Raw genomic sequence first — 16686 nt, 5'->3', positions numbered from 1 at the left:
CACTATCGAACTAAGCAGATTGACATCTGTCATCATTACCTTAGAGAGCATGTTGCTAATGTAGATATTTTGCTAGAAGGAGTGAGGACGGATCATCAACTAACAGATATTTTCACGAAACCATTAGATGAATCTTGCTTTTGCAAGTTGAGGAATGAGCTTAATATTCTTGATCTCAACAATTTCACATGAGTCTAAAATGGTGGTGTTAAAGTTGCATTGCATATTTACTTTAATGTATTGCATCTAGTGCTTGTCTAACCTAATTAAGATAACCGCCCAAAAGCGTGTGAAAAGGCTTAGCTTGAGCTCAAACTTGACATATTCTAGCTTCATTTGTGCTTAAATGTTGTTTATTGTTTGACTTGTTTATTCTTGAGATATGCATTTGTTACTACACTTAGGGGAGTATTCAAAGCTCGTTCCATCCATCAAACCCCTAGTGGAGCACTTAAATCCAAATTCTCTGTGTTTGTCTATTTTGCTAAAAGATACATAGCTTATGGCAAATATTTTGAAAAATATGAGAAAATATATAATGGTGACAAGACCTATCCCGATAGGTGTTCTTTTGTGTGATTATAAGTTAGGATTTGGTTTGGTGAGGAATTCATTTTTAAAAATCCATGAAATACCATGTCAGGGCACACCGAGGGCTCACCGGACATGCGTTGTGGAGGGTTCGATGCCAGCTGGCTACCGAGGATTTATCTGCTCTGGTAAATCGGTCTGGTGGCCCATCGGACTTGCACTGTGCATGGTTCGATGTGCTCATAACTGCTTGCCCTTTTCCATTTCCTCGCCCGGGCCCGCGTGTTAGTTTCACTTTTTTTAATTTCAATGTTGTCTTCTTTCTCTTTCGCCTTCCCTGCTCGATCTAGTTTGCCGCCGCCACCTCCCGTCTTCGTCGGTGTTCTTACTGCTCCCCGTCGACCTTGTGCCCATGCCCTAGAGCTTCTTTTCCGCTCTGGTGATCCCCTTGAGCATGTGTTTGTATGTCTGCATGATCTCCTTCACTCATGCTCTCATCCATGTTACACCCTTTGAATCATCCTCTATGTTCCCTCTCAGGCGATCTTATCCTTGTGAATTCAGTTCCCTATCTGTGTGGTGGTGCATTCTCCTACAGGTTCTATATTCCTATGGGGTTGTCCCTTTCCTCAGTGTTGTTTTCTCCTCTCCTAGTCTCCTTGCACACCAAGTGTTTGCTCTTTTGCCCCAACTAGTACTTAAAGCCAAAAAGCTTTCCTTTGTTCCCCATTGTATATCACACCCTTCCATAGTTATTCTAGTTTAGCTAAACCTCTATTTCAAAGCTAGAAACCATCTCGCCCCCTCCACCTTCTTATATGTTCCCCTATAAACCTACCTCCACTTAATTTGCACCATATGACAACCATCTTGTCCATACCCAAATCTTGGCAATTCTCTTCTCAAGGTCCCCCATCCCTTGATTAATCTTCATACCACCTATGCATAAAAGTTCTCCCTCTCCTATTAGATCATTATTCACTTGTGCCTTTCATGCCCATGTACAAGATATCAAAATCCTTTTGAACCTTGTGTTATCCTCCTCAAACCTCAAAAACCTCTATGAGCCTCAACTTCAAATCAATGCCCTAAAAGCACCTTGAACCCTATGACCTCTCTATCCTCATACACCACCTTTGCATCCTTTGCTCAACCTCTATCCATGCTCCAATCTCCCATTGATTATGCCTACCTTCATATCAATCTATGTGCCAAAGCTCTTTGCTCCAAACCCTTGTAACTCGTGTGTGTGTGTTTTAGTTCACATTTCATTTTATATGATGATGTGACTAACTCGTGCTCACTTCTTCTGTCATTTCAATGTGACGACGCGCCCGCTCGAGCAATTCTTCTTCCCTACTTGGTTTCCCTCGAGAGACGTGCCCTAGGTAGCAAATCCTTCACTTTATCTTCGTATCTCATGCTTTGCTACAAAGGACTATCTTATCTGTAGTTCCTCATCTTCTCTATTCCCATGCAGTGTGTTAGTGGGTAATGTGTGCGCAGTCAACTATTGGCAGTATCAGAGTTGGACTCAGCTCAGTGATAGTATGGCCTAGATCAAGAACCTGGGTCCATTAGGTGGAGGTGATGATTAGGACCCTCCTTGCCCTCCTAGACAGGATAAGGGCAAGGCAATTTATTAAGAGCAGCGAAGAGGCAAGAAGAAGCACAAATTTGATAAATCTATTCGAGCAGCGATAGCAGCAGCAACAACTGAGAGGGTGGAGCATGGGGAAGTATTTAGATTGGCTCAGATCAGATTGCCTACCGTGTCAGACATCAGTCGTCTCAGTTATGTTCCTCTCCAGCCATCCTTGATCCCTCACCTCAGCCTATCACTCCATCTTCCATTATCACTCCACCGACTTCCTCCACACTTGCCATCATACCACCACCACCCGCCTCAGAGCTTCCAGCAACCTCCACTACACCCATAGATTCCACCACATTCGCGGCCTCTATCACTCCTACCACTGCTACCTCCACTCCCTCATTCACTCCACCTATTCCACCTACTCGCTTTCAGGAGCGCGACAAAACTAATGTTGCACCTCTAGAGGGTGATTTGAGGCTATTCGACCTTCACTGTGTTACTGCAACTAGGGTACGGGAGATTCGGACATGTTCCAGTTGAGACCAAGTTTCTAGCACAATGAGACCCTATAGCAGACTCATGTTTCATTTCTTTGACTCAAGAGTCATTCTTTACTGCTCAGAGACTTGCTCATGTCTCCTTGAGACCACATCGACTTTTGGATATTCCAACACTTCGACATGCAATAGGTCTAGCTATTGAGGCACACATCACATATTTGTCTGCTTTGTCTGCACTGCTTAGTTTGGGTGGTCTTCAAGTTGAGCAGTGGGTTAGAGCTTTCTATGCCACAATTTGCAATCACCTTGACCGCAAGTGGTTTCACTTCATGTTTGAGGGAGAGGACGTGACTTTGCAGGTTAGTTAGATCAAAGAGTTGTTTGGGTTGCCCGAGTCGACTACGAAGATTCATAACTTATGTTATGGTCATCAGATCCTCCTCATCATCCTCATGGTGGCATAGCACCCCTGACAGCTCACATCTCAGCACTACTCCATCCTCCCTTCTCTAATAGATCGAGACGCTGTCCACACGACTTCACTATAGTTTCTCAAGTTCTTCAAGTCCTGATGAGGTGCACTATGCTACCGAGGACAGGATATAAGGAAGCACACACCCACCTTCAGTTGTGGCTACTGGGAGCCTTGGTCGCTCAGTATTCGATGGTGTATTTGATGCCCTGAGAGCCCAGCATCAGCTACCATATGCTCACATTCTTTGCCATACACTTGCTTAGCTAATTTGTCCCCCTCAGTTCCAGGAGGCTTTAAGAGCTACAAACTTATCTTTTGGAGTTTACAAGCCTCCGATGGAGGATGTCATGCACCCTGGGACTCACAAAGATAGTACACCTCTTGTAGGGAGCATTACTTTAGAGTGTGAGGAGGATACAAAGTTTAGATTGCTTGAGTTACACGAAGCTACAATTGACTCCTCACAATCTTCGAACGATGACCATGATGACCAACCACCACCTCCTATTGTTACCCCTCGTCCACACGATGTAGAGGCTGGTGGTTCTAGCTTAGTACCTCCTCTTGTACCCCAGACACTTGACCCTGCTCTCTCAACTCTTCTTCAACATCTAATTTCGTAGCAGGAGCGTCGGGTAACAGAGCAGGCTCGCCTTGCCATAGAGCAGGCATGGATTGTAGCTGAGCAGGCTCAACGTGATGAGGATCATCGCCTGGCTCAGTGGAGACAAGATGATAGGATGCTTACACTAGTTGAGAACATATAGCATTGTCAGGACATGTTCTATGTCACACCCGGATTTTGGGGCACCTAGACCCGGGCACAAACATAATCACCAGGTGTGCTGGGACCAAGTCTCACACATATGATGAATTGTGGTATAGAAACGAATGTCACATCTGTACTATATAATAGGAGTTCTGTACAAAATAAATAAATAATTACATCATAAGGAGATAACGATCCAGCAACCCAAAGTTGACTGGGAGACGACGACCTAGACCTCTCACGAACACATCGCAACATTCTCCATGTGCCTCATCCTGCGGTACCTGTTCTTGAACTATGGGGGAGTGTCAGACAGCAAGGGTGAGCTCACATACGTTCATCGCTCAACAAGTTGTGAGGAATAATGTGCATGAACTCGCCAAAGGTGAGAGCTCATGTGAAGTGTAAGGCTTACCAAAGATGATCACTACAAGAAACTGGTTAAAGAACGTGGGTGACAAACCGTCGAACTTAATGTAATAAGCCGTCGAACTTACCGTAAGAACGTGGGTGTACCGACGAATATAGCCGACAACGATTTTTGGACGAACTTAGAGAAGTAAGTTCGACGGCCCCCACGTTTTTAACTTTAAGAACGTGGGTACCATCGAACTTAACATTAAGAACGTGGGTATCGTCGAACTTAACATTAAGAACGTGTGTTTTTAAGTTCGACGGGGACCGTCGAATTTAGAGAAGTAAGTTCGACGGTACCCACGTTCTTACTGTTAAGTTCGACGGGGACGCGTGGCCGTCGAACTTATGTGGCCTGCGTGGGTCTGCGTGGGCTGCACATTAAGTTCGACGGTACCCATGTTGTTAACATTAAGAACATGGGTACCCACGTTCTTAACCCTTTTCCAAAAAAGAAAAAAAATTACAGAAATGAAAAAATTAGACAAACATAAAATCACATGCAACACAGAATATCACATACAATACAGATTTCAAACACATGGATATATATTCATATCACAAATTCACACAAGTCCAAATACATAAGTTCACAAATTCACATAAGTTCAAATACATAAGTTCACAAATTCACATAAGTTCACATCCATAGTTCACATTTTTAGTTCACAAGTTCAAACACACAAGTTCAAACATTAGCTCCATCGCTCTCGATCAGGACATCGGATTGTTGTTCGTAGCTCCACCACTATAATTGAGACATCTGTCCGCAAAGTCATCGTGAGGGGAGGAGTCACTTGATGAGAGTCGGAATCCTACAAAATAAACCAAAATGGTTCACGAAGGTGATAACTCCTGCAGTTGTGATAACAGCAAAGTTACAGTTGTGTAGTGTCAATGAATATCCATTCTCATCGTTATATGCAATATGAAGCACATCATAAACTTGGAAAATGAAAAGAACTTTTCAACGAAAAACACAGTAAATCAGGGAAGGGAGGGGTATGCTTCATTAAGACATAACTTACAAAGCACAATGCATTACAAATCCCTCAGAATAGCTAGATAGAACTGTACATATATTTATAAATTCTATCTGTTCGTACATGAGCTACATTCCAGGGGACTAATTTCAAAACTAAACAAGATCAACATGCTTTTTTATTTGCAAGAAAAAAAGATACTAGAAGTCAAGCAAAATTAAAAACTCAATCCTAAGAAGCCTGTTGATTGTATTCCCTTTGATGAATTCCAATATTAGTACATATTTTATCTTGACCACTTCAATAACTATTGACAGCAGCACCAAATAAAATCCATTCTACTTCTGATCCAGGAGGAGCAGAGAGGATCTTACCTACAATCTGGACCAAGATTCGTCACCATAAGATTAGTTGTGGGGCGCTTGCCATGGCCTCCATAACTACCACAAGGACTTGGGCTGCGAGTTCTTCTCATGTGACCTCTTGGCGGCGATGGACTGTCATCATCACTTCTTCCCATGTTGTTCTAAGAAGGCAAGAGAAAATAGTAAGATTCTTCAGAAATGGCACAATAGTAATTCCGTTCATCTAAATCATGCGCTTATATGTTAGACCGTCTTCAAAAGAAAGATCATCAAAATCACAATTAGTAATCAAAATCATGCACGTACTTATATATGCACTTAGCTGTCTACTCAAACAGACACCAACTCTTCTTTTAATTATTGTAAGTAGGCTACACTAAAAGAGAATTGGGCAACAGGCAAAACAGAAGACATATTTTTGTTATAAACCGGTTGCTTCTTTATCTGTTTATGTATATGCAAGGAATCCAACTCCGACCTATATCTTAGAATCGTCTTACCAATAGAATAAATTTTAGAAATGGTGATTAAAACACACACGACATCCATCATGATCTTATCCAGTATTGCAATCCATGAACAAAGCAAGAAACAACTAGCTGTAGAACTGTATGAACAAATAGAACTAATACTATCCTTTAAGAGTTTTGCAATTTGCATATCTTGTTTGAGCAGATAACCATCGCAGCCAAGAAAGCAAATTTTCCCATCTTTTCTTCTCACAGTTCTACCAACACGTATGTACCGCCGTCCATCCCAACCTGGGGCAGGATAACAGTTTCAACACGTACACTGTATTTTCCTGTACCCGAAAATCTACAGGTGAAAGCACACCAGATTAGCAAAGCTCATTTGTCTCTATATGAAAAAACAATATTTTCCTGTGTTGCCTCTATAGGGATGTACGGTGTTGGCTAGTGAGTTAGTTTTGTTTAGCATTTAGCACTATAATAGAAAAAAAACTCGTTAGCACTAGGATCTCTTTCTGGGTATTCCTAGTTTAACATATAGTCCCATTTCTGTAAGCAACAAATGTTTGTGCCATTGGCTTGGCCCACACTGTGAACTCCATTTTCTTCCTAAGGAAACCATACATAGTTCTACTACGAATTACCGGAAAAAATCTCCTAGGTGTTCTTGGAAGGTTGGAAGGGAAATAACACAATTCAAATTGTGATATGAACTTCTGTTTTTGTCATTTTGCCACAGAAAATATGATATACAAAACAAGGTAGCACTGCGGCAGTTGCAAGTTACCAACTTATCACAGTTATCAGAACTGAGGCATATTACCTGTCCACGAGGAGCAGAAAGCATATTTGCCCATGTATGCTGGGGTTGGTATGCAGCCATTGCAATCTCTGTATCTCTAGTTCCTTCCATGGATCTCTGGTTGATGTTAGCGGATCCAATTATCACATATTCATCATCCACAATCATGCCTTTCGAGTGCACATACACCATGAATCTCCTATTCTTCCGAGCTTGGTCCTGATTGGATATCCAAGTTGCAGCATAATTGTATTTTTTTGGGGAAATCAGTACCTCCTTCAGTTTTGGGCATTTCTAAAGTGTACCGGAATCAGCAGCAGAAAACAGAACAATAGTCTGCAGTCTAACCTGTGGGTTACTGGCTGAGAATGGTCCACTAGATGTGCAAGTAGTGTCCTCAGCTTCACGGTTACCAAGGCAGAAGAAATTCAGGTAATCCTGTGGCTCATATGTACCATCTAGTCCTACTTCTTTCAAGGCCTTATAGATTATCTCATACATCATTTGCATTGTCATTTTCTACATTGTAAAAGGAAAGAAAAACGAGTTACATGAGATAAGTTACTATGCTGTTTCAAAAAGAGTATATGGAAAATGGCAATTTTGCAAAGCCCACTATTGGCAATCGCAAACTTCCAATTTTCTCGCCGCAGAGGGTGGCACACGACTAAAGGTTTATGGAAGAGATAATACACTGATCCTAAACAAGGTGAAAAAAAATCCTAATACAAGCCAAATTCTAACACATAATAAATGGGTTCTAAGACCTAACCTGCCAATAAAGAATCCTTTGCGTAAGAGTTCCAGTAGGATTGCCCTCAGGCCACATTGGAACTACTATATAAGCTGAAAATCTCTCATTCGAATAAATCTTGTTTGCAATTTTCAGTGCTATCTCAATGGGTATCAGATTATTAGCACTTGCAATGTACTGTACTTCACATTCCTGAATTTTGGAAACTTCAGATGACACTACTAGAGATATGCTTATTTAAGACACATTTTAAGATGGATATCGGTGCATGTTATAAAAGCGTCTTTTATAATATGCTGATGAGTAAGATAAGACAATTTTTTGGAGATCCGTCTTTAATAAAAAAGTGATTTGAGACGGTTACATTGTAAAAATTGTCTTACATTGAGTTAAGACGAATAGTTATTGAAAACCGTCTCAAATAAATATACCTTTTGAGTCATTAAGATTGCAAGAATGCCTTAAATTCTAGTTAGTATATTAGACACTTATGTATATGAAACCATCTCAAATAAAAATATTATTAGAGTCGTCCAGACTATAAAAACTGTCTTAGATGTTAGTGAGTATACTAGACACTTCAAGGTATGAAACCGTCTTTGTATGATATTTCTAATAAGACATGTTATAAGAAAATATAATAAATAGTGAATTCCGCTTAAACTTATCTCTACAACTTCATGTAGATGGTAAAATAGACCAACATGCGACCCGATCATTAATGTGTCACATAACAGACCTAAGTCACCATTTTGCTTTATTTCCTATCAGTTACGTACTAAGGGATATAGGAAGGTATACCCATCCTATGCTGCATATATGCATTTACATTGTCAAGTTCCGAAAAACCAATATAGACTTGAGATTTCTTTAGCCGAAAGAACAAAAGAGGCTTTAGGCATGGCTTACAACCCAACCTAACAATCTTTAGACGCAGACAGTTTTAGTCCATCCAACGAGGCGTCCGTCTTCACGGACTGTTTGAACACACGATGACACCAAATACTCTTCTCTCCACTCCACGAGCATCACCAGTAAGGATGAAACGGTCAGTAAAATCTAGTAATTTTTTTGTACCGCTTATCAAATTTTATCGATCCAGTACATTTCCGGTAACACTTATCGGATTTTCCCAATCATTTTTGTATTAATCAGGATATATAGAAAACGGTGAGACGTTTTTACCGTCCATTTTTGAAATTTTAGAAAAATCCGACATATTTTCGTAGTTTTACCATATTTTCTCGGCCCATTCACGATAGCCCAACTGACCGAGAAATATTGGCACTTTCAGTAGGCCTACCGGCCCACCAGAGTCACGCAGCTAGCCAGACAGCCAACCTCCAGCATGTAACACCTCAGGTGTTTATCGTCTGCTCGACTACGAGTGCGGACTTTAACACGTGATAGCGGTGAATGTAAAGGCCACTAAGTTTTAATCATCTTCGTCTATCACGATTTTGATATCGTGTCTGTCTCCATCTGTTTAAATTATCCAAATTTATTTTGCAAAAAAATTCAGACTTTAGTAATCTTCCAAAACATTGAATCCAATATCGTTTGGGTTGAGCCATCGACGTCTTGCCCAAACTATAATCTTTGAAATCAAATATGGTTTCTTAAAGATTCGTTTGAAATTCTTTCACACTTGCCTCGCACAAGTCTATCTGTGGCCTGACATCGTGTCACGTGTGGTGGGTGCATTGTCTTAGAGAAATCTTGCACGAGGTTGATAATCATGAGTATTTAGTAGTAAGTCGTTCAACGCAGATAAAGGTAATTAGAACCAAACTTAGTATTCATAATTAATCTATTTCCCTGTTCAGACTGCGGATGAATTATCAGGTTTCAAATTAAATCGAATCAAATCTGGTGCAAATTTTGTCACCGGTTTTATTTGATTCGACCTATTCATACCTCTTTTAGACCCAGATTTCAGAACCCTAAAATATCTACATGTTTATTTTGTTAATGGTTTGGAAAAAATAGGGAAAATATCTGATGGAGACATGTCCTCTCCACCGTTTAAACTTCAGCCATATCCAAATCATCAAAGCAAATGTCCATTTTCCTTACGTAACTTATCTTCCTTATCCTATCTCCATCGCCCCATTTCCTATCCTCCCAGCCGATCCCCTCTCCCTCACGGCGCCCTCTCCCATGGCCGTCGGCCCTCCCCGCCATGGACGCCGCTCTTCCTTCCTATAGTACATCAGCGACCTCGTCTCCCTCCCTTCCCGTGGACTCCTGCTGCAGGAGCTGTTCCTCTACTGCGCTCGCCTAAGATGGCCGGACTCGCCCATGATGGCTTTCCCCTGTCGATGCTGTTCTCTAGCCGCCATGGCAGTGCCTCCCTGTATCAGTCCGGTGACCGGGCCCTCCCCTTCCCACGTCATGCTGGTGCCATGTCTTCTCCCTCACCGGCCAACCTCGCCAGCCACCAGGAAGGTGTCTCCCTCTCGGCAGCTCCCATGGCCACCATCAGCCCTAGCTGTGCTTGCCCTGGTTCCAGCAGCTCGACGCCAGCCCCTCTCAATCTTCCATCGCTGCCGCTCAGCTTGTCCCAGATATATTGTATGTTCCTCTATTTTATTGTGGTAATTATGCTTACATTAGGTGGTGTTGAAGCGATGCAAATGGTAGTTAGTGTTTTAAGAAATTAGCCAGTTAGTTTTGTCGATGTGCTCGGATGAATATATGTGTGTGCATAATGTGTTTAAATTGATTCTTTGTTTTCATAATGTCAAAGTAGGTTCAAAATACTAGATTATGTGAAGTAAATGGATTCATGGCTATAAAATAGCAGAAATCTATATATGCGATTAGAAAGTGTCAAACACATGATAAGTGTAGAAAGTATATATGAGTAAATTGAATGTTGGCTGTTTGGACGGTGTCCAGTTTTAGTATCCAGGTAGTTGAGTGAAGTAAACATTGTTTTCTATAGAAATGTTATATATAAAAGTTGTAGCTCACTTCTTTATCTTGGTTGTGTAAAAATTGCATGACCATAGGTTTAGTAGTTTAGGAGTTATGATTTTTCAAAGTCCAGTCTCAGAATCTGCCCAGATTCTGTACTGATTTCGAAAATAACCTTGTTTGCCCAAGTTAAACTTAGAATCAGCTCTTAGTAATTATAGGATAATTGTAGTACTTTTCTTAAGCTTTGCAACAAATTTTGGAGCACCAATTTTGGTGGTCTATAAGTCAGGTTATGGCTGTTTGAAATGTGATGTTTGAAGCTGTCAAAATCTGGACAGCAATGCTTGTTTGTATTAACTGACTTCGATACACATTGAATCACCTTGAGATGATTATAAATGAACTGTAGACAATTCTATTAGCTTTCTAAAAAGTCTAGGATCACCTGATTTGGATTTCTAAACTCCAGTTATGAATTAATGAAGTAAGTAGTCGAATTCTATCCAAATCTGGACAGAAATTGCGTTTAGTACTGTTTGACATTTCTAAATGTCAAATCATGGTGATGATAATACTAAAATTTTAGAGGACTTTATAAGCTTTCCAAAAAGTCTTAGTTTACTATTTTTGGATGAATATTGTGTAAGTTATGAATAAAACAACTAGCTCTACAACTTTCATTTAATCAAGCGTGTTTCTGCTTTATCTTGCTATGCTCTGACCGAAGCTTTAATTCTTGTGCGACTGGTATTTCTGTGTTCTGCAGATCATTTAGCTCAAGTAATTGGTAGTTCAACTGTCATAATGTTTGGTTTGGGATTTCTATCTGTGGATGGTTCGTCTGGCTTATCTATGCTTTTAGGTGCTTCATCTGGCTTATCTATGTTTTTGCGCTCTCACTTTTGCATGTGTTGCAGGATGTTGACAATTGGAAATCCATGTAGCAAATAAATGATTTTGGAACTGGGGGCAGGTCAGAGTCTAGAGCATGCTCATTCCACGTATGTTGGTTTCGTGACTTGTTTTCGGTGATTTCAGATCTGAATGGCTAACATTCTGTCTCCATCGATATTTAATAGTAAAGCAAGGTTTGTGACCTGGATTTATTGAGTGCTGTAGACATTGGAGGTGGATTTTCCTCAATTGGAGATATTGACAAATTGGAAAAAAATGTGACTTGACCTGTGCTGCAACAACCTTAAACTAGGAGGGGCTTCTAATTCTTCATCTCTACCAACAGTCCTCTCCTGTTACTTTTTAAACCAATAACTTTTTCAAGTTTGTGCAGATGCACACATCCTTGAGCCAAAATAGAAAAAAATCATAGAAGAGTTCTTTGGTAAATATAAATTGTGCACTCATAATTTTGCAAGTGCATCTATGGATACCTTCACTTATTCCTAACGCTATTAACTTTGATGTCTTTCAGGCTGTCACGTGATTCAAGAGTATTAATGATATACAAAAGTTTGCTTTATGGCAAGTCAGGTAACCACAAATTTTGGGCAATGATAGGGATGTGCAGTGGTGGTCTCTTAAAAGAATTTTGTGTTCCAGCGTAGCTATTTCCACTGCAAACTATCAAATCATTACAAACTAGTGAGTTGGCACTGCTGCTGCCTGCGTCCGTCCATCAAATAATGTGCATGAACTGGAACAAGCAACTTGTGCACGAAAGAGCATTACTTGAACAAGCAGCTTGTGCATGAATGAGTAATACTGTAGATGATTGGTCATATTATAAAGAAAGTACATAAGTCCTTGGTTTTAGCATTTTTAACTCCCTCTTGACGGGGTGCAGGATTTCACTATCTGTTTATTTTTGAAGGCATTCCATGGCTTCCACAAGTTGAGTCCCCATGATAACCAATCCTTGTTATCATATTGTTTGTTAGCTATTCTCGAAACATTTTTTTTGTCCTTATTGCTTCAGTATACTGTTGCTCATAATAAATGCATTTTAACTCTTCATCGTTCTATTATTTTTTCTTACTTTTACTTAACCATTTTTCAGCTGGGAACATGCTCCATCTTATTATCGAAGCCTGTATCTCGAGAAAGTTGATCGATACATCTGCTTATTTATGGCCTGGTTATGTTGTACCATCTGGGACTTTAAAAGATACAACTTTGCCCCAAGAATCCCCTTGGTTAAACTTTATGAAAGGGTCTCGACTTTCAGGACCCCTTATTGATGCTCTGGTCGCATCTCCTGCTTCAAGGTGTGTATGTGTATAGTTGAGCATGATGATCTTGGTAGCTGTGTGAGGTTGCTATTTTCATTAGTAGATCTGTGTACCTTATACTTGCTATACTGTCCATATATGTTGTGTGCATGAAAGTCTTGCATTGAAAATATCATGTGCTACAATCGTTAGGACTATTAATAGATGTTCCTCTGTCTATCTATACAGTTACATCGCTGGAAATTCCCATGCCCTTTCATAGTACGCCTGTGAAATCCTCACTGCTTTTCTATTGGTTTGTGTGCAGTTCAAGCTCTGCAAGGTGAGGTCTGTTCAGTTTGGCCAGAAAGGCATCCCCTACCTGAACACCTACGATGGCCGCACCATCCGCTACCCCGACCCGTTCATCAAGGCCAACGACACCATCAAGATTGATCTAGAGACCAACAAGATCATGGACTTCTTCAAGTTTGACGTCAGCAACGTGGTCATGGTGACCGGCGGGAGGAACACCGGGCGTGTAGGAGTGATCAAGAACTGGGAGAAGCACAAGGGCAGCTTCGAGGTCATCGACGTGCTGCTTGGAGCTTTTTGCATGCTATGTCTAGTTTTTCTCCTATTTGTTGTACAAGAAAACATAGAATGGAATTCAAATTTGGTGGTCGCAAAAGTGTGGAGACTTGAATTCATATAAAGTTAGGCTTAACATTAGTGCAAAAAAGTTGTATTTTAGTTTAGATTTAGAGTACACTTATGTATGTCTTGTTTGACAATACTTATTTATGATATATTGAATGGTACCTATTGTAATCGTCTATTATTGTTGGATATTCGAGATAGTTTGATAAATACTTTATGACTTATAATGTTTGTTTTCTCTACGGTTCTTTAGAAGTAGTGTCTTAAATAAAAACCTAATTCAAGACGATTTATCGGACGAAATGACTTAAACAAATACCTTTTTTCAAACGGTTATAAATTAAAAATTGTCTTATATAATATCTTTTAAGACGGTTTACAAACATCTTAAATGTGGGACATCTTTTACGACTCCATCAAATTTGGACACTTCATAAGCGTCTTAAGAACTGAAAATTAACCGTCTCATATAACATGTTTTGTAGTAGTGTGATCATAAGGGAGAAGTAGTATATTATGCTCACCAACATCTCTATGTGAATCCCAGTTAAATGAAGAGCCAAGGAAGTACTGGTTCTCAATATAGATGAAATGTTGAGCACCTCGGATGACATTCACATATGCTGTATGCACGCTCATATCAATCAGTACATTTTTCCCAAAAACAAGATTCTGTTAATCAAAGCAAAATTTTGTATTAAGCACAAACAATGAAGCACTGCATATGTGGTCAACATAGGTATAGTCTAGTACATTTACCTTACTAGTGGCCTCCCGTGGATCTTTTGGAAAACCCTTGACAGAATTCGAATCAATTGATCGGAAAATCTGCTTTCCAGGTGAAATTTTCTCAGGGATCGACCATGAATGTCAGAATTATTTATTTTGCAGTGATTTATGGAGCCCTTTGGTAGACTTACCTGCATGTCCCATCTCTCTGGATCATCATCATTTGAATAGATCTCGTCGTCAATAGCAATAATATCAGGTATCTTCTTGATCCACAACAACGACTCATTATGCGACCTCGACAATTTTGACAGTTTCTTAGCGGCACTGCGCTTTGATGCCTTTAACCAGCGCTCCTCAAAGTTCTCACCCACAGCATCAAGATCCTTCACCCAGTCAGGCTTGCTGTCAGCCTCCTTCCACAGCATCCTCGAGTTCAACACAAAACCAGCCCACTCCAAATCCCTAGGCAGAACAGGGGTTGCTTCACCAACAACTGTGGCCGTCTTCCCAGAGAAGGGCAATGAGTTGAACGTGTGCCATCCAATCAGATGCCCTGAGGAGTTGCAAGCAGGGCCATGGACTGGAAGAGGCATATTCTGCTTGTCCTCCTCGCTGAGCCGTAGTTGGTCTACCGTGCCAGTATGCGCAAGGATTTCGACGGAGTGAGTGGAGGAGGCCGATGAGGTGGAGCGCCTGGAACGCGCGTGAGTAGGTCGGGGTGACAGCGAGCACCTGCCTCGGCTCCTTGACACCGTACCAGCGGCGCTGTTCCTCCTGCACGCACTCCATGATCCGGTGCGCCCGCATCACCTCGACGAGGTCCGGGTGCGGCCACGGCCGGATCCGAATCCTATGCCTCCCCAGCACGACGTGACTCTATGGGTTCCCGGACGCCGCCCCCTTGTCGGCCGCATAACCTGCCTTAACGGTGGGGCGGCGGGGCCGCACTGGGTGGCGGCGCGCGAGCCGACGCGCGGTGGGGCGGGCGCGGGGTGGCGGCGGGTGCGCAGCTGGCAGCTAGCTGCGGGCGTGCGCGATAGACAAAGGGAAAGAAGAGAGACGTGCGGGGTGAGAGATTTAGGTTTTTGGGTTAAGTTCGACGGTGTCTATGTGGCCCACGAATTTAAGTTAAGAACGTGGGTACCCACGTTCCTAATACGATAAGTTCGACGGTTTTACCACGGGCCCACGAATTTAATTTAAGAACGTGGGTACCCACGTTCTTAACTTAACCCACGAACATAACTCAATTAAGAACGTCGATACCCACGTTCTTAAATTAACCCACGAACATTTATTAGTTTCTTATAGTGAATGGTTGAAGCTGAGCATTGCTTTTAAAGTTGGTCAAAATTTTATTAGCAATTACTAAGTATAAGTAGATATCAACCAGAGTAATAATAGATCAAAATTGATAACAACACCCACGATGCAATGCATATGACAAATTGAATTTAGTTCCATAATTTAATCATGCGAGAGCCTTGAGCTGCTTATGACCGCGAGCACGACAAGTATACCAGTTTTACACTCTGCAGAGGTTGTGCCCTGTACCCACAAGTCGTGTATCCCATGTCGCCAGGGTTTGCAAGGACCTTAGACACTTCTGAGGTGAAGGCTAGGGATCCACTACGAGGCCTTTACAAAGTTCCACTAGCTTCTGAAAACCCACTACAGTTTCTAGGAAGAGCAATGTAGAAATCCCTCGTCTGACCGCCATCGTAGCAAAATCAACTCGAGAACCTGCCTACAAGCCTACTCCCCTACTGCCCTTGCCCCTTTCGGGTAAGGTAGTCTTCCACTAACTTTCCTAATTAGTCATCGAAGGGCGTCCCATTCCACCCTTGTGGTGGCACGTGTTTCTCAAGTTAAGCTCCATGTTCCAATTAATATAATGATCTTGTCATGAACAATATGTAAAATAACAGTATGATTGGAACATAATCATAATATAATATTAATCCCAAAACCATATAGAGCAATAGCAAAAACTACCCAAATAGTTCAAGGGTAAACAAGGTGTAAAGATAACCAGACTAGGGTGACCTATTGGGTTCCATCAAAATTAAACCTATGCATGATAAAATGATTATTGAGAACATTATTGGGTAAATAAAAGTGATCAAGGGCACAACTTTCCTGGGACATGGGATTCCAGGTACCAACTTGCTCTTCAGATGACTCGTGACCTCACTGCTAAACGTAGCAATACAAATAAACAGTGTATAGGAAAAATTAACATCACACCAAACATAAGAACAACTGCATAATAATAATCTACGCATTGCTAAGAGATCGTGGGCTCAAGAACCACTAAAATCGGAGTTACGATTAAGAGGATATGCCTTTCGGAAGATTGTAGTGATTAAATAATTAAAACTGGGCCTTAGATTGGTTTTATAGATCATGTGAGATATACATTAAGGATAATCTTTATTTATATGTCATATCTTAGTTAAATATCACATTATAAACATGTTACTTTAATTAGATGGATTAATCTATTAGACATAGGATAAATATCTAATTATAAACGATGTGGTATGT

General features: G+C 41.0%; 2 protein-coding genes and 1 pseudogene across 8 annotated transcripts; 2 read left to right on the top strand and 1 right to left on the bottom strand.

Moving 5' to 3' along the window:
* Nucleotides 1–4785: 4785 nt before the first annotated feature.
* LOC103626841 (phospholipase D beta 1) lies at nucleotides 4786–15237 on the bottom strand. 6 transcript variants are annotated; one of them, XR_004849550.1, is made up of 8 exons: nucleotides 14328–15233; nucleotides 14167–14235; nucleotides 13932–14079; nucleotides 7679–7852; nucleotides 7255–7425; nucleotides 6928–7125; nucleotides 5644–6450; nucleotides 4786–5101 (listed from the first exon to the last, which is right to left on the bottom strand). XR_004849550.1 is itself a non-coding variant. In XM_020538454.3 (8 exons), exons 1-8 carry the CDS (start codon nucleotides 14730–14732, stop codon nucleotides 5080–5082), a joined length of 1317 nt encoding a protein of 438 aa, XP_020394043.1. In that variant the 5' UTR covers nucleotides 14733–15177; the 3' UTR covers nucleotides 4800–5079. The 6 variants fall into 6 exon arrangements, 4 of the variants coding, with proteins under 4 accessions (XP_020394043.1, XP_020394042.1, XP_020394041.1 ...); XM_020538454.3 differs by having other exon boundaries at nucleotides 4800–5101; nucleotides 5644–5795; nucleotides 7679–7827; nucleotides 14167–14238; nucleotides 14328–15177; XM_020538453.3 differs by having other exon boundaries at nucleotides 4821–5141; nucleotides 5644–5795; nucleotides 7679–7827; nucleotides 14328–15237.
* On the top strand, nucleotides 9806–11695 carry LOC118472050 (uncharacterized; annotated as a pseudogene).
* On the top strand, nucleotides 11971–13489 carry LOC103626840 (mediator of RNA polymerase II transcription subunit 33A-like). Of its 2 annotated transcripts, none has more exons than XR_002262341.2 (3): nucleotides 11971–12181; nucleotides 12597–12804; nucleotides 13076–13489. XR_002262341.2 is itself a non-coding variant. In XM_035959116.1 (3 exons), exons 1-3 carry the CDS (start codon nucleotides 12001–12003, stop codon nucleotides 13092–13094), a joined length of 297 nt encoding a protein of 98 aa, XP_035815009.1. In that variant the 5' UTR covers nucleotides 11971–12000; the 3' UTR covers nucleotides 13095–13489. The 2 variants fall into 2 exon arrangements, 1 of the variants encoding a protein (XP_035815009.1); XM_035959116.1 differs by having other exon boundaries at nucleotides 11971–12070.
* Nucleotides 15238–16686: the final 1449 nt, after the last annotated feature.

The sequence above is a fragment of the Zea mays genome, chromosome 5 (genome assembly GCF_902167145.1).
Source record: "Zea mays cultivar B73 chromosome 5, Zm-B73-REFERENCE-NAM-5.0, whole genome shotgun sequence".
Classification (NCBI taxonomy): domain Eukaryota; kingdom Viridiplantae; phylum Streptophyta; class Magnoliopsida; order Poales; family Poaceae; genus Zea; species Zea mays.
Note: the sequence above shows the minus strand (reverse complement) of the source record. Positions and strands in the feature narration are given on the sequence as shown.

Bases quoted from the DNA above. Each gene is read 5' to 3' on its own strand.
- LOC103626840 (XM_035959116.1), top strand. From the start codon at position 12,001: ATGTCTTTCAGGCTGTCACGTGATTCAAGAGTATTAATGATATACAAA. The intron at 12,071-12,596 runs GTAACCACAAAT...ACCATTTTTCAG, and splicing joins TTTGCTTTATGGCAAGTCAG to CTGGGAACATGCTCCATCTT.
- LOC103626841 (XM_020538452.2), bottom strand. From the start codon at position 14,732: ATGCCTCTTCCAGTCCATGGCCCTGCTTGCAACTCCTCAGGGCATCTG. The intron at 14,239-14,327 runs GTAAGTCTACCA...TCACCTGGAAAG, and splicing joins CAGAGAGATGGGACATGCAG to CAGATTTTCCGATCAATTGA. The intron at 7,426-7,678 runs GTTAGGTCTTAG...TTTACAATGTAG, and splicing joins AAAGGATTCTTTATTGGCAG to AAAATGACAATGCAAATGAT.